Source organism: Lontra canadensis, unplaced genomic scaffold (assembly GCF_010015895.1).
Source record: "Lontra canadensis isolate GAN:19392208 unplaced genomic scaffold, GSC_riverotter_1.0 scaffold2, whole genome shotgun sequence".
NCBI classification, from domain to species: Eukaryota; Metazoa; Chordata; class Mammalia; order Carnivora; family Mustelidae; genus Lontra; species Lontra canadensis.
In genome coordinates, this window is record NW_022630996.1 from 44,328,851 (window position 1) to 44,352,481 (window position 23,631).

The window sequence follows — 23,631 nt, forward strand, 5'->3', positions numbered from 1 at the left end:
AAAAATAAAAATAATAAAAAATAAAGCAAATCCCAGATATGTCATTTCATGGTAAAAACTTTTTCTTTAAATATATCCACCATACCCAGGCACCTGGGTGGCTCAGTGGGTTAAAGCCTCTGCCTTCAGCTCAGGTCATGATCCCAGGGTGCTGGGATGGAGCCCAACATCAGGCTCTTTGCTCAGCAGGGAACCTGTTTCCTCCTCTCTCTCTGCCTGCCTCTCTGCCTACTTGTGATCTCTGTCAAATAAATAAATAAAATCTTTAAAAAATATATATCCACCATACCATTATCACACCTGATAAAATTAATTCCTCAATATCATCAAATTTCTAGTCCTTATTCAAATCTTGCTGTCTCAAAAGTTGTGTTTTTTTTAACCAAAAGCATGAGGTACTTATTTATGTCTCTTAAAACTCTTTTAGTCTTTAACAGTCCACCTCTCCTCATACCCATGTTTTTCAATTTATTTACTCTGCTGGGGAAATTAGGTTATTTGCTCTGTGGAATCAGACTACTTCTTTCCTACTGATTTTTTAAACTTATTTTTCTATTCCTTGTATTTCCTGTAAATTATTGGTCAGAACTAAGGCTTAATTAGATTTGAGTTCAATTTGAAGGAATCATAGATACTTTATGGAAGGCTCTGTGTACTCACTATTGCATCACATCAAGAGGTACATGAAAGTCTGGTTCTTTCTTTTAATGATGCTAAGATGGATTGGGAAATTCAATTTGTTATCAGTCTGATTCCCTCATTACAAAGTTCAACACCTTTTAAAAAAAAATTTTTTAAGATTTTTATTTGTCTGTCAGAGAGAGTGCATAAGCAGGGGGAGCAGCAGAGGGAAAGGGAGAAGCAGGCTTCCCACTGAGCAGGGAGCCAGATGTGGGGCTCCATCCTAGGATCCCCAGACCATGACCCGAGCCAAAGGCAGCCACTTAACGGGCTGAGCCACCCCGGCATCCCATCAACACCTCTTTTAAAGGCAGGTTTTATATATGTTTAGTTTTATCAATAATAGAATTATCCTGAAACCTTGCTCAGGAATAGCAATCTCCATACGTTTAGTTAACTTTCCTAACAGAACTGTGGTTGAAGGTCCATGTCAACTCTTTTATCACAAAGTATTATGAGGGAAAATTTTTTATGAGGAAACTAATTTTTAAAATCGTGAAATTTTAAAAGTTCAAAATCACCTCACACATTATTACTACGACTGAGAACCAAATGGGTAGATTTGAGAAGTCTTGGCTACAACGCTGTAAGGAAATGTCTCAAAGAGTACTAGGGAGCTAAGTGAACTGTGACTTATTACAAGCCAAACTGTGCATGTATTATGTTGATAGCATTACAAAGGGCAAAGGTTGAAGAAAAGTAATACAGTGCTGAAAATATCCCAAAATAGGAACATTTTATACTGTATATGCCTCCAGTTCTGTTCCATCAGAATCCATTCGGAAAATATTTAAAGGGGCCAACATCAATAAAAGCTCATCTGGCTACTGAAGATCTTCAAAAGAACTGACGTGTTAGAAAGGGGTCCTAAGTTTGGAGGTCACTCTGCTGGGAAGTCTGTTCCAACCCAACGAGACTCCCAACACAGATTATCCTCCCCTTACTAGGCCGGGACCGCCACAAAGCCTCGCGCGAGGCGGGGCTAGAGACGCCACAGAGACGTCCCGCCCCCTTACGTCGCGCACTGGGAGGCCAGAAGGTTTCTGGCGGGGCCAGCGCCATTTTGCCGGAGCCTGCGACCGAGTGGGAGTGGAGTGGAGCGGCCGTTGTTGCCGACTCTTTCCTCCTCCCCACGGTCCAGTCAGCGGTTGATTAGGCCATCGGCCCTCAAGCCGAGACTTGTCTCTTATTTAGTTCTGGGGAGCACCTGGCCGACATGAGTGATGTAGAGGAGAACAACTTCGAGGGCAGAGTGAGTACAAAGCCGCGGGAGCCGTCTTCGGCGGCGGCCCGATGCTCGGGGTTTCACGGGGACGAGCGCGGTCGGGCGGGGTTGCGGGGAGTCCTGCGGGGGCCCGCGGGGAGCAGCCTCTGGAGCCATCGCGGTTGTTTCCTTACATACCAAGATGGCTTCTGGGTTCCACTCTTTCCCCAAACACCGCGGATAACCCCTCTCCCCCTTTTTTGGAGACTGACTGACACCTGGACTCCTGGGTCCGATTTCCCCCCCGCAGTGCGCCCTCCCTTCTCCCCACCCCTGAGGCTTCCTTATCTCTGTTCCGAGGAGTGGGTCCCTGTCGCGGTGGGGCGGGAGGAGACGGCAGGGAGTTCCCCTCCGGCCGGATAGTGGTAGGTGCTTCCTGCGGTGTTCTGGCGACCCCGAGCATCGTAGAGGGTCTCGGGGTCGAAACTGCGCGGGGCTGTTGTCCGGGCGGGGAGAAGCTGGCGTGGGACTAGCTGGGGCCTGTGTCTCCTTGGCTCTCTATTGCAGTGAGCGGCCGCGTCTCTGTTGGAACCGGCGGCGTTGCGTCTATAAAGGCGAAAGCCTTGAGGTTGAAGGTGGGACGAGCCTAATGAAGTGGTTAGTCAACGACCGCACCGACCCTTAAGCGTTCTTAAGACGAGAGCTGTGAGGGGAAAACTACGCAAGGAGCCCTTTTCCCTTAATGTCCCTTCTGCTTTCTTTTCACTTCAAAATGAATGTGGAAATGCTATAACGCCTGATTTTTTCTAATTCCATGATGTTGGGTTTTTTTCTCTCTCCTTTATATCTCAACTTCTAATGCTTTTCTTCCTATGATCTTTTATCTAAAAACCACTTCTTTACAGGTTTTTACGGTAAACAAATCTTAATCTTACATAACTGAACAAATTTTGTGGCCCAGTATTTTAAAAATAGCTAGTCAGTTTTACACTGTTCTGTAATTGAAAATTACAGACCCCCTCCCATTTTTCTTCTCACCCCATCCACCTACAAAGGGAGCTCGAGGATTTCCATTATTCGGGGTCAGTAAATATAAGGATCACAAAGATACGTTATCCTCAACCTAGATGTAGTAGAACATTGATAGTTGGAGTTCTACTTCTGAAGTTACCCTCCTGTAGTGGTAATTGGTGGAAGTGGGTTAGCATGAAATCCTGGAAAGAAAATCCCCAGGCAGCATGTTCTTGCTGTTGTGTTGGTATTCTAGTCAATAGGGGAAACGCATAAAAACACTTAAGGTGTGTGCTAGGATGGGATGAATTTTGTCTTTTTTAGAAGCTCATAATATAAATACTTGGAACCAGACAGTTAAATCAGAAGGTGGATTTAGGCTTTTGTTCTTTTTGAAGAAAAAGGTTTAAATGGGTTAGAAACGAAACTACTTTTTGATGCCTTTAAGATTGGATTTTTAAAATAAAATCTAAATCACAGATACAAGTGAGTAGTTGAACCTGCTTTTTTCTTAGAATGAGGTGTTGATGGAGCAAAACTTTTTAAAAATCTTGTAATAAAAATACTTGGTAATTGCACGCTGCTTGTTTTTGATCATGTGAGGAAGTTACGGAAAGAAATTTTCTATCCATTAATATTTCCTTCCATTGACTTTAATACAGAAATTTATTTTTTTGGTAATGTTTGTTTTTATTTGGTTTGTGGAAAAGTGAAGAGTACTGCTATTTGGGATGTTGTTTTCCTTTTAAGTTTTTACGTCTTAATTAGTCATCAAGTCGAGGAATGGAACGAACAAGTTCTAGGTAACTGTCACGTTAACCACTTGAGAAAGCAATATATGTAAGATTCCTACCCAGTTTTATGCTAAAATGCATGTATGCATTAATATTCTGTGTTAGTAAAAAAAAGGGTTCTCAGTCCCCCCTCTTACAGTGTTTATGGTCATGACAATATTTTTTGACAGGAGATACCTAAGTGTATTTTAATGTAAAAGAACTCAGCAGATTGAATACGCCTGTCCTTACCTGTCACATCTTTTTTTTTCTTTTGTAGGTTGGGGTAATTGTCTTTGTTTGTAATTGGTTAAAGAATTAGAAGAATACCAGAAGCTTTTCTGAGGGTGTACTTTTTCTTTTTTTTTTTTTTTTAATTGTTTCTTAATTTAATATTCACTAGTGCTTTTGGTTTTTAAACTACTGTGATTTCTTATCTGCTAACCACAAACCAGTTTTTTAAAAAAATTTTTTATAGAATACGTTGTGTTATCTTCATATCTAAGTGTAATACCCATTTAGAGAGGCTCAAAACAGGATTTTTCAAGTGATGTTTTGGAAGTTTTGTTGTTTTAAGTAGTTACACTTCAAATTTTATAAATAAAGTAGAGGACACATTGACAGGTCAGATTTCATTTGCTTTATTTATGGAATAAATAGTACATATTAACCCCATCTTACTGAAGAGATACCTAGAATTAGAGGGTAATTTTCTAGAGACTGCAGAACACATTGAAGAAACAGGACTAATACTAATAATAGTTCTTATTTTTATAGCAATTTTTAATCTTACTACCCCACCATCAGATCATTGACATATTTTCACATGTTCTACTTAGAATCATTTTACAAGGGTTGGAGTACTCATACCTTTTTAGAAATTAAAAACTGAGGCCTAGAAGAACACGTAGCCAGGAGTCGGGTTTACAGGTCCGAGTCCATTGCTCACTGCATATATACACTTTGCTGTATATGTTTTGATTTCCTTTTTTAAAAAGGAGCACACCGCACTTCAGCGTCTCAGACACATTAATAGTGTTTGCTAAAAACTATAGATTGTCTCTTCCATTGTAGAGGACTGGAGTAAAAGAACTTTAGGGTAGAAAATTATAATTGGTTGAATTTTGTTATTAGTAATCCCAATAGTTAACCAATCAAAATTCCTTTCTGCCTGAGGTAAAACTGTTTGAGCATCTGCCTTTTTAGTAAAAGTCAGGTGTTCTTGAGGGAAAAAACTTAAAGTCTAATTTGAGATGACTGACAGCTCATATCTGGGTAAAAGTAAGTATATAATCAAGTGTCCTGTGATAGAATTAATAGGGAATTTAGAAAATGGAGCTGAGCTAGGGAAAGGGAATGCTTTACCTAATATGTAAAACTCACGTTGGATTTTATGGTTAGGGAATAGATTGATTGTATGGATATGACAATGAAGAGTTTGTGGGGGTAGTGAGAGGATAGATTTGCTAGATAGGCAGTCAGATAATGGGGGGTTTTTAATTCTAGATACAGGGATTTGGACTTAATCAGATATGCTGTAAGAAGGCATATATGGATTCTTAATTCTGGGAGTGGCATAATGAAAGGACTTTAGTAAAGAACAGAAGAACTGGTACTAGAGGAGCAGCAAAGCATACTTGAACTATTTAAGGAAAGAAATTATGAAAACTCTAAACAGGACAGCAGTAGGATATGAAGAATGAGTGAGACATTTTCAAGGGATCCAGAAGAAGAAGGGTGCCTTTAAAATAAATAGGTTCATTAAAGCAATTTGTTGGGGACATGTATATCAACTTAACAAAAATATTTTAAGTGGAAATGTCTTTTGGAGCTGAAAGTGTGGCTGGCACTTGAGCTATAAATTTGCTTGTTGTCATCATAAAAAGAGTTGTTTGCTTCACACAACTTCAACTAAAATAGGATTTAGGTCTCAAAAAAATTGTAGTCTCCTTCATAGAAATTAAGGGAAATGGAGTTTAAGCTTTCCTTGCCATTTTATTTGCCCTCTATCCCTAATTTGTTTTTCTGACCAATTTTAGAAAAATGTTAAGCCCAATTTTTTTCTCATACAGTGACCCATTGTTTTTAAAGATTTTATTTATTTATTTGACAGAGAGCGATAACCACAAGCAGGCAGAGACAGAGAGGGAAGCAGGCTCCCTGCTGAGCAGAGAGCCTCCCTGGACCATAAGCCCATGACCCAACCGGCGCCGAAGGCAGAGGCCCAACCCACTGAACCACCCAGGCGCTTTTAATAGAGGTTTATGATTCTCATGTAGGGATCCATCTTATAATTCCATATTTGTTATTGAAGAGGAAAAATAATACTTGTCTCCTATTCAGAGTTCTGGCATCCTGTAGCTAGAATATTTTTAAGCAACCCCTAGTGTTCCCCCTTCGTAATACATTAGATGGTTTGACTGGATGACAGAAGTGTAAAGCAAAATACAGATTCCTCTGTACCCATTTGGAATTAAAATGTGTGTAAAGATTTTGTTAAAGAATAGCAGAAATACGGGAAGCCTTTTTTTCTTCCCTGAAATCTGATTTGTAATAATTGGTGTGATGACTGTGCCATTCAAAACCCACCTTGGTTACTGACTTTAAAAAAATGAAACAAAAAACCTTAAACTAGGCTTTTAATTTTTCTGTTGATGAAATGTTAATAAATGTGAGGATACAAATGAGGTTTACCCTCTCCCTTCCTTTAAAAAAAAATACAAATAAAATGGAATCTCTGTTTTACAGATAAGAATGTCAGGTCAGCAGTTTAGCTTTTAAAAATTCTTAGTTTCTTCAGTTTAATTTCATCTATCTCATCAACCTATTACAAAAGGGTAAGACTTCCTTTCTCATGAGACTGACAGTATTAAACCCAAGACAACGCTGTCTTGGGTTTAATTTATTAAAGTTAAGTCCTATCATTTATGCAATTTTAATGCTTTTTTATTCCTTCTGTCATTTCTTAAAGCAAAGAATTTGTAAACTTAAACATTGTAATGCTCAGACTTTAATATTTAAGACTCTTTCACTGAAGGGTGCTAATTTGCTTAATTTAAGTAGAAGGGGGGATTTTTAAAAGAAGCAGTGTTAACTAAATGTGCCCGCAGTGCACAGATTTGTCATGGATGCTTAATGGTTTGTGCCATTCCTAAAATGAAAATAAAAAGTCCTGATAGCTGAAGGAATTTGAAGGGATTTAAATACTTAGGAATGAGAGTTGTAAAAAAATACAGATGAGCTTTGTTTATGGATTTATTTTTGTAAGTGAACTGAAATTATTAACCTATGGCATATGTGGTGTAACAAGTGTGAAATGGCCATCAATAATCAACATAATAACTTCCTAGAATCTTCCTGACAGTGAAAACCTTTTCTTTGATACTATCAGTGGGTGCTCAGGCATCAAATTACTAACCCTGGGACCTTTGTAAAAGGTATACATTTGCATGCTAAATGAGTTAATACTGATTGTTATTTGTTTACCTTTGTAATAAATATAGCAGGACAGAAGTGCTGGTGAGAAAATGGCAATGATCAGATGGGGAAACGAATCAGTTAAACATTGTTTAAAAAAAAAATTGAGAGGGAAATAATGAAAGGAAATGTGGTTTCTTTCCCCTCTCTCCTTTAGGTTAATGTCATTCATTATGTAGTTGTGTATAATCCTTGTTGTCTCATCATTTTCACCAAGAGTATAAGTGACGGCTGCCTGACCAATCTGAGGTAGAAGAAGTTATTTTCTTTAAATTAAGGCCCTGTAGTCTTTCTTACTGAAGATTCATAAATAGTCCCATGATATTAGAAGATGAGAACCCAAGTAGAAAGTTCTGTAATTGGTTCTTAGTAAACAGTTTGCTTTTAGTTGTTACTCTTTGGCTTTTAATATAGCTAAACTTTTTGGACATTACAGTTGATCATGATGTACAAGCTGGCTGGTTTATAAATCATTTAAAATTTGTATGAAAGATTATATAAATTTTACAGGTAATTTCACAGTTGAGAATAATTTGAATTTGGTAATGTATGCATAAGTGCCGATTCCTACGTAATTTCTTTAAGCATTTCCAAAATTATTCCAAACTTTAGAGAATGTAAAGACTGTTAGAATATCTGTGAGTCTTTGCAAAAGAAAAGACTGCTTTAACCTCACTTAGAATGCAGCATATAGGTATTTTCTTTTTAAGGAATTGCTTTAATAGCAGTTATGGGTTAAGAAGAGAGTGGAAGTATTTCTTTTATAAGCTTAAGAGTCCATCATACTCAAGAACTGCTATTTATGTAGACTGAAATTAAAGAATTGGATAAACAGAAGTTTCCCCTAAGCCCCCGAAAATGAAGTTCTTAGTACAGTAAATATTATAAGCTATTGGAGTAATTTAAGTACCTCTCCCCCATTGGGACATAAAATTTACCTAAATGCACTAATGTATTTCTATGGAAATAGATCTCCAATTTCATAAAATAGTGGGAAAAATACATTTTGAGAAAGTTTGTTTTAAAACTTTATGCTATTACAGACTTGAATTTGTATAAACATGGCCCTGTGACTTGGCATAGAATTTGCATTGCCACAATAATAGAGTGGGTTACAATTTAACATTTATGTGTTATGTGTTTATTTTAATGGGGTTTAAGTACTAAGCATATATATTGTTGGAATTTTTTTCTTCCACCTATTATATGATATTAGCTGTTTTAAAAGATAAGGCTTCAGTTATTGTTTACTGTAGGAATTGTTCATGTTCTGCAACAATGTGTGCATATATCTAATAACCTTTGCCTTGATTGAAGGAATAGTACACAGTTGTGGTTATTTACAGTGTGTAAAATGCAGCTGTATTTTAACACAGATTGCTTGAATTGGATATGCTGTGGTACTTTCTTAGTATTCATGGTTAGCGCCTTTTTTTTTTTTTTTTTTTTTTGCTGTGTCCTTCAGCTATCATATGAAGTACCTTGATAATAAAGAATAGTTAAAAGAACAAACATACACCATTTAAGCAGGTTATACTGTGAGAACTTTTTGCCTGGCTTCTGGTTTATAATAGGTAAGGTAGACTGGAAGCCTGTTTGATTGTTGTTAAAAATGTGGATATCATTTGATTGAGTCATTCTGCCCATTTCAACTAGACAGCATATTTTTAAATGGTTGCTGGATCCACATGCAGGTTACTGAGGAATTTGCAGAATTTCTTGACAGGACAGCTTTAAGAGTAGGTTAAGTAGAGGGTAGTGAAACAGGTAACACCCCTTATCAGTATTTTATTTTTCTGTTTGGAATTTCAATTCAGTTTCCAAATTCCGAATAGGTTAATGCATTTCTTTGGAAAAAGTTGAAATTATCATTTCGTAATGAAGACGAGGCAAAGGTAGAAAAGAATAATCTAGCATTTGTCCATAAAGGACTTGTTGTACCTTGGTTTCTAATGCACAGCACAGTTTGGTGAAAATGGTACTCCCTTGGTACTAGGTTTTAAAAAACAAAGTTACTTAAAAATGGCAAATATTTGTGTGACCATTTTTGTGTGCATGAAGACTTAACTACCAGTTCTTAGAATGATGGGCTTTTTTTTTTTTATTGCAGTAAAAATAATTCTGAAGAATTAAAAGTTTATGTTATGCTTTGTAGTTTATTCTTTGGATTAAATTTACTGACAGGTACTGATTTATCTTTTTAGATAAGTTTCTAAATTGTTTTTGGAAGTTAGAATGGTAGCGACAATTTCGTAATTAGGTGTTACAAGGGAGTTAAGACTGTTTCTTAACCTTGAATGATTCCATGAAGAAATTTATGCAGATTCAGGTTTCCCTGGTATAAAAACTGAAGGATGACCACAAAGGAGGTATTAGGTATTTGTGACATCTTAATTAAAAAGCAAGACTTTTTTAAAAAATATCCTAATGTCTTTTGAAAAGATACTCTGTTGTATCTTAATGTTTTGTTAACCAAAAGGAAATTTTCATTTTTTCCAATGAGTTCCTATGCCAGAACTGAAAATTAAACTTTATAATTTAAGATGTTATTAAGTTGCCTTGTTTACATTAATTCCTAAGAAATGGCAATTTTCAATTAAATTTATGAGGGAAGACTGGGACATTGAATGTACACACATTTGGACCATAACATTTTTATCATGTACTAGAAAGCCTCATGAAAGCATTTAAGAATAAATCTTGAGTTTTAATATAAGACTTTGATTTATATATTTGTAAAATTCAAGGTTTTACAGTGTCATAGAATGCAAAGCATTCTGAAATATATGTATAACATGAGCCGTGGTGATGTTTATAGATACTATTCTATCAACTGCTGTTCAACAATAGCATAAATGTTATACCACAGGATCAGCTTTATAGAAGGGAAAGCTGAGAGAGGGGAAGATACTCTTCTCAGCTTAATGAACTAGCCTGTGTGATTCTTCAGTTACAAGCAAATTAGCCATTATTTTTTTTTAAGTACTGAATATGCTTTTACAGTTTTCAGTTTTACAGTTTCAGTGAATGAAGAAGCCTGAATTGCTGTGCCTGCTCCAGGCATTTGTCGAGAAATTTAGGAGGGTATCAGAGATGTGGTGAAAGACTTATTGTAGGTAGCTAAATGAGAAAGGTTGATAGTAAACAGAAAGGTAGCTATATATTTCAGTTTTGTCTGCATCTGAAAGATAAATAGGCCTAGCAGCATTAGTACAGTTCTTGGTAAATAAGTCTTTTGACATTAAACTCAAAGTAGCAGGAAAGTCTTAAGAAAGCTGTGTGATAGGTAGTCTTGTGGCATAAATGAAAAATGGTGTGAAGTTGGGGTGATTGTTTACACTAATAATCAAGGCTCAAATGGACTGTCCTACTTTGGTCATAAATGCCTCATATACCTATCAAATTTAAAAAGTCTCTTAATCAGTTTTAAGTCATTTGATTTGGAGAGTTTTCATTTATATCCAACTTTTTCAGAAGCCAGTCAATCTTCTGATATAGGATATAGTCATTGAAGGGAGTATGTATGTATGCATAACTGCATAAAATACACAAAACTATGAATGGAATTGGTGGGATCAAGAAGTAAAGACCATGATACTAATTTTGTATTTTTGTATGTTATGATACTTCATGAATAATACAGAATATTAAAATGGCACAGTTACAAAATTACATGTATTAGTAATTTATAAACCAAAGGGGAAATTTTAAGAATTTCATGCCCTCTTTTCCCCTTAGTTTTTTCTTTATGCTTCTTTTACATCAGAACATATGTTTCTGATTAGGGTGGAGTATGCAAAGATAGTGGTCAGACATACTTGGAAAAAGATGTTAGTAATTTCACTAATTTTTTTACTTCTTTGAACCTCAGCATGTGTCCTATAATATATGAGTTTAGGTAGGTGTGTTCAAATTTCAGCCTAGAATGCTTTGCTTTAACTGTACTTTGGTATCTTAGCATGGCTTAGTGAAAGCTTATTTTAAGATGACTAAGAATCTTCAAGTTATAAGCTAAAAACTTAAGACATAGGTGGGGGGTGATTAAAGTTAATGTTAGATTTATGCTTGGGTTAAGTATTTATATTAAAAATGTTCACGTTTTAGGAACTAGGATGAAACATGAAAGGGGAGGAGGAGGGTGAAGAATATGGTAAAAACATTTTAGAGAAATTCAGTAAATTCTCTTTAATTGTTAGAAACTAGACTTTGGACAATTTTAAAGATTATAAAATTGTTTTTTAATAAACTAGTTATTTGCACTTTACCTGCTGGCTTTTCCATTTGATAGATAACATTCTGAACTCCAGCAGAGTTTTATAATCCCCACGTGCTTAAATATACTAAATGTTCTTTTTCCATTAAGGTTAATGTTCGTGAAGAAATTGAAGAGTTTTTTCCAAGAATGTGGAAGATAAATCAAGATAAAAGAAGGCTAATGAAAAGTATTAAAGATCAGAAAATTAAAATTGAATGGGGGAAAAAATTGAACAGAAGATTGGTCAGATAGAAGCACTTGAATATTTTTTTAAGGCTATTTTGAATTGTTTGAATTGGGGAAGAATACACGAAGTATGAAAAATGAAAAACTCAATGAAGAATGAAGAGAAGTAGAAAGCAAGAGTGAAGTAGAATTAAAAGAATCTGGAAGAATGAATGGGTCCTAGGTTAAGTAAATGTATGGTTTATGTTCCAGTGTCTGTATGATCAAGTTGTAGATGAATTTGCATGATTTCTTAGTTAATAGAGAATTGGTGATCTGGTTCAAGTAGGGAATTATTGAGGACAGTTAGCAATATTAACAATGGGTTATTAATGAGCTGAAATTTTTTCTGGAGGGTGTTGCCTAACCATTTGTTTTTCAGGAGCAATCAATATAAATAATTACGGTACTTAAAATGTTAGGTGTTAGGCATCTACGTGACCAGTGCCATTTGTAATACTGTCTTCTTTGTTAGGAGTCTCGCTCTCAGTCAAAATCTCCAACGGGAACTCCTGCTCGTGTAAAATCGGAGAGCAGGTCAGGATCTCGTAGTCCATCAAGGGTTTCCAAACACTCAGAATCCCATTCTCGATCAAGATCAAAATCCAGGTAAGTGTCCTTAAAATAATGCTTAAGATGCTTTCCTTGGACTTTTCAGGGCCATGTAGTTTTTACCAGGTTCCTTATTTTTGCTGCATTTTATATAGATATTTCACAAAATCATGAAGTAATTTTTCTTAAACCCCAGAGTTTAGAAATGAATGTCCTGGGGGCACCTGGGTGACTCAGTCAGTTTAGCACCAACTCTTGGTTTCAGCATGGGATTATGATCTCAGAATCTTGAGATTGAGCCCTGGATCAGACTGCACCTCAGCGGGGAGTCTGCTGCTCTCTCCCTCTCCCAGTCATGCACTTTCTCTCTCCCACCCACCCCGAAATGAATAAATAAATTTTTTAAAAAGATGAACGTTCCTAATAGAGATTTTTTTTTTTTAATTTTTTAAAGATCTTATTTATTTATTTGACAGAGATCACAAGTAGGCAGAGAGGCAGGCAGAGAGAGAGGGGGAAGCAGGCTACCCGCTGAGCAAAAAGCCCAATGCGGGACTCGATCCCAGGACCCCAAGACCATGACCCGAGGTGAAGGCAGCGGCTTAACCCACTGAGCCACCCAGGCACCCCCAGATAAAGATTCAGATAAGGCAGAGTCCGATCGTCTTTTAGCCTGGTTAACCTATCAGTTACTACCTATTAATATAAATTAAATGTTTTGATTGATTTAAATGTATTGGCACTGAGGATTGGAGTTTGATTTTTTTTTTTTTTAAGATTTTATTTATTTATGTGACAGAGATTACAAGTAGGCAGAGAGGCAAGCAGAGAGAGAGGAGGAAGCAGGCTCCCCGAGATAGAGCCCGACGCGGGGCTCAATCCCAGGACCCTGAGATCGTGACCTGAGCCGAAGGCAGAGGCTTTAACCCACTGAGCCACCCAGGCGCCCCTGGAGTTTGATTTTATTTCAACAATATTTGTGCAACAAAAATGTAATTTTCTCCATTAGAGACTTAGTATGTAATTCAGTACAGAGAGCATTGATGTATCTATGTTGTATTAATTATTGAAATGATTTGAAAAGATTTCTCAAGATTCATATTCCAGCTATATCCTTTACCTGAAGATTGTGACTAAGTGTGTTCAGGGTGGAGCTGGCCAGATACAGCTAGGGAGTCTCTGGGTGATTCAGGAGCCCCTCCACTATCATTTCCACTGACCAAAAAACTCCAGTGAACCACTGCAGAGTTCACTGTATCAGATGTCCCAGATGTACAGGGGTGGGTGAAAGAAAGTTTTAAAAACGACCTGGACAGTTATTCAGTAAATCATAATTTCGTGATTAGGGACATAATTTGTCTTTGTATGGAGTTTGCTTGCCAATGGAGCAGGAGACCGAAGAATTGGTTGAAGGACTGTACTTGAGTCCACAGCTGTCTTTATCATATCCAGGATCCAACTTGATTTACTAACCACTCTAATTAAATCTACATGTGTAGAGTAACACTGTGTAGAATTTGGGTATGCAAACAGAAATGAGCATATTTTCATTTTAGTACCTTTGCATTTGCTGCTCTCAGCCTAGAATTCTCTTCCCTCATATATCCAGTCACTTGATTTATTCTCTACCCAAGCGTCAAACCTGAGAACATTAAAGAGCATGCATGCTCTTTTAAGTTTTTTTTCATAATGTTTACCACTATCTGATTTAGAGAAAAGTTAGCTACTCTTAAGGATTTTTAATGTCTCATTTTTCATTACTATATAAAAATAATAATTGATGGGGCACTTGGTGGCTCAGTTAAGCATCTACCTTTGGCTCAGGTTATAATCTCAGGGTCCTGGGATCAAGCCCTTTATCAGGGAAGCCTGCTTCTCCATCTGCCTCTGCCCCTCTCCTGGCTTATGTGCTCTCTCAAATAAATAAATCTTGTAAAAAAATAAAAATAACAATTGATATGTTAAATGAGAGGTTTTCTTATTAATGTTTATCTTTTACATTGAGGCTATAAATTAGTGCTGAGGAAAATGGAAAGTCTCTAAAAGTATACTAAATCTGCTAGGAACCATATCTCCATGTCTTGCCAAGGGACCTTTGCTCTTGCCATTCCTAAAACACTTTGCCCTTATCTATCTAGTAAAATTTATGTCTCCCAGCATTATTGTTAGCCTTCTTTGTTTTGAATAATCTTCCCTTACTAATTTTATTCCCTTCACCCATGTGCTGTCTTTTTTAACTTTCTGGCCCTTAGCATGTATAACATTTATTGAACATCTTAAACAAGTTATTTTGTAAGACTGTGATCACCAGTAGGGCACCTAGGTGGCTCAGTTTGGTTAAGCATTCAACTCTTGATCTCAGCTTAGGTCTTAATCTCAGTGTTGTGAATTCAAGCCCCACATTAAAAACAAAACAAAACAAAAAACTGATCACTTCTGGTCAAGATGTTTATTAAGGATGGCTTACATAAACAGTAAATAAATTGTTGCATTAAGGGGTGCCTAGGTGGCTCAGTTGGTTAGGCATCTGCCTTCAGCTCAGGTCATGATCTCAGACTACTGGGATTGAACTCAGCATTGGGTTCCTCAGAGAGCCCACTTCTCCCTCTACCTCTCCACTCTCCTTGTGCTCGCTGTCCCTCTCAAATCTTTAAAAACAAAAAAGGAAAGAAATTGTTGCATTAAGAGGCAAAGAAAATCAGTGACTGAAGTAGAGATAGGAGATGAACTAAGGAATCAGCAGTGGAGGATGGGTGAGGTGCTCTGGAAAGCTAGAAGAAATTAAGACTATTACATGGGCATTTAGGTTGTTGAATTAACTTAGCAGATGCTAGATTGCAGTGGGCTAAAGAAAGAAAGGAAATGGTATTTAACAGTGAAGGGAATATAGAACTATATTGAGAAGATAAGATGGTAAGAATCAAAGGATTTTACTGTGGTGGTGACAGTAGTTGGTGGTTTGTGTTGTCTTTGTTGTGGTAAGATAAACATAAAATTTACAGTCTCAGTCATTTTTAAGTGTAGAGTTCAGTGATAGTAAATACGTTCATATTGTGCAGGCATCACCACCATCTGTCCCCAGAGCTATTTGCAGCTTGTAAAACTGAAATTCTATACCCACTAAACAGTGGCTCCTTGTTTTCCCTTCCTCCCAGCCCCTGGCAACCACCATTTTACTCTGTCTGTATGATTTTGCCTACCCTAAGAACTTTATATATATATAGTGTAATCACAGTATTTGTCTTTTGGTGACTTACTTGTCTCACTTAACATAATGTCCTCAGGTTTCATCCATGTCACAGAATACTGCAGGATTTCCTTAGGGCTAATCTATATTTTACTTTTTAAAGAAGGTTGAGTTACAACATGCTTGTAATGTAAAGTGAAGAGGGTGTAGAAGGAGTAGACTAAGAACATGATGATTGTAGTGATTAAGAGAACAAGAGGAAGAATATTCTTTCCTCAGAAGGGAACTGGGATACATGTATAGATCTTTGTCATTAGCCATCTTGTTTCAGTATTTTTACCTAAATGTATTTCTCTCAAAGGTCGAGGTCAAGGAGGCATTCTCATAGACGTTACACTCGATCCAGATCCCATTCTCACTCTCATAGGAGACGATCTCGAAGTAGGTCATACACACCAGAATACCGGCGTCGAAGAAGTCGAAGTCATTCTCCAATGTCTAACCGGAGAAGACATACAGGCAGCAGGGTTTGTGGTTTTTGAAAATTACTGAAAACTTACTTTGTCTCTATGTGTTTAGTCATAGCATAATATCTTACTTTCATGAGATTAGACCATTATTTTAAAGTGCTACTCCAAGGGTACCTGGCTGGCTCAGTCAGTGGAGCGTGTGGCTCTTGATCTCAAGGTTATGTGTCTGAGACCCTCACTGGGTGTAGAGATTACTTAGGAAATAAAAAGTAAAGTGGTACTCCAGAAACATCGTTAATTATATGAATATTGTTTGTATACATTTAAATATATTTTCTTAACTTTTGAGTAGTTAAAAGAAATTTGTGGGGAATATATGTTTTAAGAATTAAAATCAAAAGTATAAACTGAGTTGAGAATATTGAGATGAAAAAGTTTTGGTGGGGATTAAGGGAAGCTGACAAGAAGTACATGTAGTAATAACAGCTAACACATATTGAGCACTATGCAGTTGTTCAATACATTTAATGGATAAGAGTCTGGGACATGTGACACTGAGGTTTGGTTTTTGGCTAACTGGCAGAGCCCAGGTTTCAGCCAGCCTGCTTGACTCTTAAAGTTCCTGTGCTTAACTGCTGTAGTGTGCTGTTCCACCATGTGATGCTGAATTACTTAACTCTGATGGAGTCTGCTATTTCATGATGTTTTGAAATATGTACATAGATTTTCAAATCTGTTTAGTGGGAAGTTTGAAGGAATATCCTTGGTAAGAATGAAAATGGAGGAAAGTCTTATCAGCCATTATAAAGTCCTATTAAGTACAAATCTGTAAGCTAGAAAACATTTGAATAAACCATAAATATGGCTTTAAACAATGGTGGATTCTTAGGATACATTCTGAAAATTGCTGGACCAAAAATGTGGGGATGTTTTTATTCAGGCTCCAATGGCAGTATACTCCAAAGAGGGCCTGAGTGTACTGTGAACTGTAAAAATATAGCTCGTCTGGTTTTTTTCCTCTTAAATTCTTCTTTCCCAAGGGACTTGAAATAGTATAGTCTTTGTGTATTAGAGGAGTGTTCTAAGCAAAGTATTTCTGTGTTTATTAATTTTTATTTCAATTTGGAGCTTGAAATTAAATCACATCTTTTTCACCAGGCAAATCCAGATCCCAACACTTGTCTTGGAGTGTTTGGCCTCAGTTTATACACAACAGAGAGAGATCTTCGTGAAGTATTTTCTCGATATGGACCATTGAGTGGTGTCAATGTGGTTTATGATCAGCGAACTGGTCGGTCACGAGGATTTGCTTTTGTTTATTTTGAAAGAATAGATGACTCAAAGGAGGTAATTTTGTTTTTATAGTTTTATAATTTTTCAATTTGAAATTTTTCTGATGTGCTTGATTATACTGTTAAAAGTTGACTAATAGTCTCCCAGTTTTATAACCTGTTCTTTTTCATTCCTTAACCTGAGTTTGGTTCAAACTCTTCCTTTTAGCACCAGCTGGGTGGCTTAGTAGGTTAAGCATCTGCCTTCGGTTCAGATCATCATCCCAGGGTGGGATCGAGCCCCTCGTCAGGCTCCTTGCTCAGTGGGGAGCCTGCTTCTCTCTCTCCCTCCCTCTCCCTCTGCTTGTGCACGTGGACACTCTCTCTGTGTCAATAAATAAAATATTTAATTTTTTTTTTAAGATTTTATTTATGTGAAAGAAATAGAGAAAGCAGAAGCAGGGAGGAGAGGGCTCAATCCCAAGACGCTGAGATCACGACCTGAGCTGAGCTGAAGGGAGACACTTAACCAACGGAGCCCCCAAGCGTCCCTAAATAAAATCTTTAAAAAAAAATGGGTGCCTGGGTGGCTTAGTGGGTTGAGCCTCTCCATTCGGCTCAGGTCCTGGTCTCAGGGTCTTGGGATTGAGCCCCGAGTCAGCGTCTCTGCTTAGCAGGGAGCCTGCTTCCACCTCTCTCTCTGCCTGCCTCAGGGCATACTTGTAATCTCACTGCCAAATCAGTCAATCTTAAAAAACAAAAACAAAAAAAAAATTTCCTTCCATTGTTAAATTGGAAATTGCCAGTTTCACTTTCCAACTAATATTTTGTGGTATAGGCATATCCTGATTGAAATCTGGCTTTGTAAACAGAGGTATATGTGTTTGAGTTAATGGAAAAAGTAAAGTATATAAATGTCCTCTTTTGGGGCGCCTGGGTGGCTCAGTGGGTTGGGCCTCTGCCTTCGGCTCCGGTCATGATCTCAGGATCCTGGGATCGAGCCCTGCATTGGGCTCTCTGCTCAGTGAGGAGCCTGCTTCCCCCTCTTTGCCTACTTGTGATCTCTCTCCCTCAAATAAGTAAAATCTTAAAAAAAAAAAAAAAAAAATCCTCTTTTGACTAAACCTTACTCCTATTCCAAGCAGATGATTAAGCTAACTTTTTAGAAATTATATGATATTTTGGAGTGCCTGACTTGCTCAGTTGGTGTGGAGTGTGTGACTTAATCCCAGGGTTGTGAGTTCAAGCCCTGTGCTGGGTGTAGAGATTACTAAAAATAAAATCTTTTTTAAATTAAAAAGAAATTATTTGTCTGATCTGTTTAATTTTGTATAGAATTAGCTCCCCATGTATAGACAAAGAGCTTTATTTTTCTATTTTCATATTCATCTGTCATTTTGTTCTTTAATTAAAATATACATAGAATTATTTTGGGTTTTGTTTTAAGATTTGATTTGAGAGAGAGCATAGTGGGTGATAAAGGGAGAAGGAGAGAATCTCGAGCAGACTCTGTGCTGAGCGCCAAGCGGTGTTCCTTATCACAACACCACAATCATGACCTGAGCCAAAATCAAGAGTCAAGACACTTAACCAGCCGAGCCACCCAATCGCCCCTGAAGCTGTGCTGCTTTAATGTATTAGATACTGGATTATAAAGAGAGCAGTAGGCTTGCTTTCGCTATACTAAAATTCATAGTGATTGGGTTAGAAAATTCCATTTTAAGGAATTTGAAGCTCATTGTTAAAGTTTTATCAAACCCTTTTGGGGGCACCTGGGTGGCTCAGTTGGTTAAATATCCCAGTCTTGATCTCCGCTCATGTGTTGACCTCAGGGTCGTGAATTCAGGCCCCATATTGGGCTCCATTACTTTAAAAAAGTAAGTGTTGTTGTTGTTTTAATCAAATTTTAATAAATGGCAGGGCACCTGGCTGGCCCAGTTGATAGACCATGCAACTTTTGATTTCAGGGTCATGAATTTGAGCCCCACATTGGGCATAGAGCTTTTAAAAAAACAAACAGACAAAAAACCTAATAAATGGCAAATGTACCATTTTACATGTGATAGTAGTTGGTAATTGCTCTATGCATCAAGAGCATGTGATTGCAACACAATCAGTCATTATAAAAGCATATCTGGGGTGCCTGGGTGGCTCAGTGTAAAGCTTCTGCTTTTGGCTCAGGTCATTACCCCAGGGTCCTGGGATTGAGCCCTTAAGTCAGGCTCCCTGCTCAGCAGGGAATCTACTTCTCCCTCTGCCCCTTCTCGTATGCTCTCTCTCTCTTGCTCACTTTCTCTCTCAAATAAAATCTTCTTTAAAAAATAATAAATAGTAAAAGTTATAATCTTTCAAAAATAGTAGATGCTAGTGGATGGAGGCCAGGAATGATGCCAAAACTCTTAAAATGTACAGGATAGCCACCCAGAATAAAGAATTGGCAGTCCAAAAACATCAATAATGTTGGAGGTTGAAAAACCTCAGATAATTGTGACAAAATAACACTCCAGGTTGTAAGTCATTTATGTAATAGACATTCTAATTAGCATTCTCTAATTTACTTATTTATTTGAGAGAGATCATGCATATGCACGAGCTGGGAGCTGGGAGAAAATCCTAAGCAGGCTCCTTGCCCAGTGCAGAGCCCAGTTTGGGGCTTGATCTCACAACCCTGGGATCATGACTTGAGCCAAAATCAAGAGCTGGGACACATCAGCCCACTGAGTTATCCAGTTCCCCCTATCAAATATTATGACTTTCTTTGGTTACATATTTGTGATTTCTCTTCTCAATTAAGAGATACAGGTTTCAATTTTAAAAACAGTATGGTATCTGATGTGAAGTATCAATTAGATTTTTTTTTTTTAAGATTTTATTTATTTATTTGAGAAAGAGAGAGACACCACAAGCAGGGGGGGAGAGGTTTGCAGGGAGGGGAAGCAGGCTCCCTGCTCTTGATCCCAGAGCCCTGGGATTGTGACCTGAACCGAAGGCAGATGCCTAAAGAATCATTAGGTGCCCCAGGATTTTTTTTTTTTTTTTTAAGATTTTATTTATTTATTTGACAGAGACACAGCGAGAGAGAGAACACAAACAGAGGCAGTGGGAGAGGGAGAAGCAGGCTTCCTGCCAAGCAGGGAGCCCAGTGCAGGGCTTGATCCTAGGACCCTGGGATCATGACCCAAGCCAAAGGTAGATGTCTAATGACTGAGCCACCCAGGCACCCCAAGATTTTTTTTAATACAAAATTTGTTAAGAAATTTGTCCTAGCTCTTGAGTCCTCCCATAACCACCCTGTCAGGTTTGTTTCTTTATAAAATAAATGATAATGGCATTTTACTTTAATTCCAAGGAACTTGCAAATGTGGTAGAGTAGTTGGAATTACTATCCCATTTATTGGTATTAGTGCTGAAGAACAGAGTGATAGGGAATGGGAGTGCAGATTTAAAGAGAGGAGCACTTACTGGCAGGTTTAGAAGTTCTTTTATATTTGGAGTTCACTAGATGGCAGTGTGTTACCTAAGGAATGGTTTTTGGCTAACCTAGACTTGGTCCCCTGAATTGCAGTTTCTGCGTGGAGTTGCCTAGACTTGAGTTGCCCAACTTGTATGTTTCTTTCTCAGTAGCTGCCCCCAGTGTTTCATCAGAGGCGTGTTTAAATAAGTGTGTGTGTGCACATAAGAAAACTCAATGCTGTTGACATGCGTATAGCAAGGATTTGCATGTAAAATCCAGGCCCTTGTTTGGGAACGAAGTTTAGAGAATTGTAATGTTTTTAAATTTCAAGTGGAAAATGTGTTAAGTTTGTTGCAGTTTTAGTAGTTTCTCATTAGTGAACTATGCATGACTTTCTGTGCCTATTCTCCTTTAAAGGCTATGGAAAGGGCAAATGGAATGGAGTTGGATGGTAGAAGAATTCGAGTGGATTATTCTATTACCAAGAGAGCGCACACACCTACACCTGGCATCTACATGGGCAGACCAACTCAGTAAGATTTCAAATTTTTTAAGCTAAACTAAAAGCCAGAAATTCACCAGAAATGTATGCAAACTTCTGATTAATCAAAAGATAAAATTATTTTTTTCCTATGATAAGAGTCGAAAGTTATTTAATTTGTGTATATTCTTACATCTGTTTGAGGAGAGGGACAAATTTAAACTGTCAAAGTCATTCCTGGCTCTTTCCTTGGTGCTATACAAATAGAAAAATTATTAAATACTAGAAAAATGGTGTATGCTTTTAAGTATTCTCTTTCTATTCTTACGTGACTTTGGAAGCCTTGTGGATAGGGAAGAGTTTTACTGATGGGGGGGTGTTTTGTTTTGTTTTGTTTTGTTTTGTTTTGTTTTTTTTTGACAGATCACAAGTAGGCAGAGAGGCGGGAGGGGGGTGGGGGTGTGGGGAAGCAGGCTCCCTGCTGAGCAGAGAGCCCAATGCGATGTGAGCCTCAATCCCAGGACCATGAGATCTTGACCTGAGCCGAAGTCAGAGGCTTAACCCACTGAGCCACCCAGGCGCCCTGTATCTTTTTTTTTTTTAAGCCAGTTTTCACATCATGCAGAAAATAGAGGCTTTTATAAATTTTTTTTTATATAAAACAACTGAAGGAAGTTGTTTTGTTTTTTAATTTATTTGACAGAGATCACAAGTAGGCAGAAAGGCAGAGAGAGGGGGACGCAGGCTCCCCAGTGAGCAGAGAGCCCGATGCGAGGCTCGATCCTGGGACCCTGAGATCGAGCCCCGCATCGGGCTCTCTGCTCAGCCGGAGCCTGTGTCCCCCTCTTTCTCTGCCTGCCTCTCTGCCTACTTGTGATCTCTCTCTGTCAAATAAAGAAATAAAATTTTTTTAAAAAGGGCGCCTGGGTGGCTTAGTCGTCTGCCTTCGGCTCGGGTCATGATCCCAGGGTCCTGGGATCGAGGCCCACATCGGGCTCTTTGCTCGGCAGGAAGCCTGCTTCTTTCTCTCCCACCCCCTGCTTGTGTTCCCTCTCTCTCTCTCTCTCTGTCAAATAAATAAAATCCTAAAAAAACAAAAATGAAAGAGGGAGTATAGGCTTTCAGTTACTTTGAAACCTTCCTGGGGAGAATGTAGAATTTGGTAAGAAGAGCCTGCAAAAACTAAAGTGAAAATACTGTCCCTGTGATTAGGAGTTGGGAAAAATTACAGGATAAAGTGCTTAAGGGTTTAAATTTGCTGCTGAAGATTTAAAAGCCAGAGCTTGAAATTGTTTTAGGGCTGGGCCTCAGTGTAAGGTAGTTAATTCTGCTGTTCAGGGTCGTTAACCTTTTTAAGTGCTTGATGTTTATTGTTTTTGACTAATGTCGTCACTCACATCTTATTAGCATTTTGGTACTATTTCCCAGCACCGTATTTCATTTCTGCTTCTTGAAAAGAAAAGGTCCTGCTGATTTGGGTAGTGCATTAATAAAAGAACAGTTTATAGTTTGAGAGTTTTCTGAAATCATTCCTGGTTTTTTATGTAATGAATAGGAAACCAAAGCAGAATAATACCCTGGGAGTCAGCAAAGCGAGACATGGGGGTCACTGACTTGAAAAGGGTGGTTCTTTCTCCCTTATCTTCCTGCCTCCCTCCATTTTGGTTAAGTACCAGTTGTTATTAAATGAAACTGGAAAATAATCACATTGATGTAAAATTTTTACATTTTTCTGTAGTAGTGGCGGTGGCGGTGGTGGAGGTGGTGGTGGAGGTGGAGGAGGTGGCAGGCGTCGAGATTCTTACTATGATAGAGGATATGATCGTGGATATGACAGATATGAAGACTATGATTACCGGTACAGGTAATGTTTTAATTTGTAATTTCTGTTCTAAATTAGATAGTAGTTGTATTATTTGGCACTTTTATGTTTCATACATATTAATAAAAATATTTAAAAATAGATTATGGTTTCTTGAGAAAGTAGAGGAAAATGATTTTCTCAAGATTGAGAAAGGTTAATTGTATTTGCCCAGTATTTTGCTGTACCATATGCTTGCTGTTCTGGTATTAACTGGCACACAGAGAATGAAATAGTATTTGAATGATGGGGAATCTTTATTTCCACCTGCCTCAGTGGAGTGATTTTGTGGTATTATAAATAATCTTTTATTTCCTACAGAAGAAGATCACCTTCTCCTTACTATAGTCGGTACAGATCACGATCAAGATCTCGTTCCTACAGCCCAAGTACGTATACTTTTATTTTGTAGCATTAAGAAGCATTTGTAATTAATGGTTTATTTTAGAAAATTAGGGTAAATGGAGATTGTTGATATTTGGACAAATAATAGACAAGTCAAACTGTAATTGTCATTTTGACTTTTGTTTTTTGCTCTCTTTCAGGACGCTATTGATACACAGAATGGTTGCAGATGAGGACATCTTTTTCTTTGTGTGTGTGTGTGTGTGTGTGTGTGTGTGTTGGTTTGGTTTGCTTTTGGGTTTTTGTTTGTTTTGGTTTGGTTTTGGGTCTTGGGTTTGTTTTTTGTTTAATTCTGGATTTCCCCAAGCTTCTAATCCTTCTTAC

General features: G+C 37.7%; 1 protein-coding gene across 5 annotated transcripts; it reads left to right on the forward strand.

The window, feature by feature from the left end:
* The first annotated feature begins 1,710 nt into the window (after nucleotides 1-1,710).
* TRA2A (transformer 2 alpha homolog) lies at nucleotides 1,711-23,630 on the forward strand. Of its 5 annotated transcripts, none has more exons than XM_032873232.1 (10): nucleotides 1,711-1,933; nucleotides 2,453-2,542; nucleotides 11,510-11,821; nucleotides 12,102-12,235; nucleotides 15,727-15,892; nucleotides 16,994-17,182; nucleotides 20,978-21,093; nucleotides 22,780-22,905; nucleotides 23,224-23,291; nucleotides 23,448-23,630. In XM_032873232.1, the coding sequence occupies exons 5-10, from the start codon at nucleotides 15,860-15,862 to the stop codon at nucleotides 23,456-23,458; spliced, it is 543 nt and encodes a 180-aa protein (XP_032729123.1). In that variant the 5' UTR covers nucleotides 1,711-1,933; nucleotides 2,453-2,542; nucleotides 11,510-11,821; nucleotides 12,102-12,235; nucleotides 15,727-15,859; the 3' UTR covers nucleotides 23,459-23,630. The 5 variants fall into 5 exon arrangements, with proteins under 5 accessions (XP_032729123.1, XP_032729131.1, XP_032729141.1 ...); XM_032873240.1 differs by having other exon boundaries at nucleotides 11,510-11,810; XM_032873250.1 differs by lacking the exon at nucleotides 11,510-11,821.
* The last annotated feature ends 1 nt before the right edge of the window (nucleotide 23,631 follows it).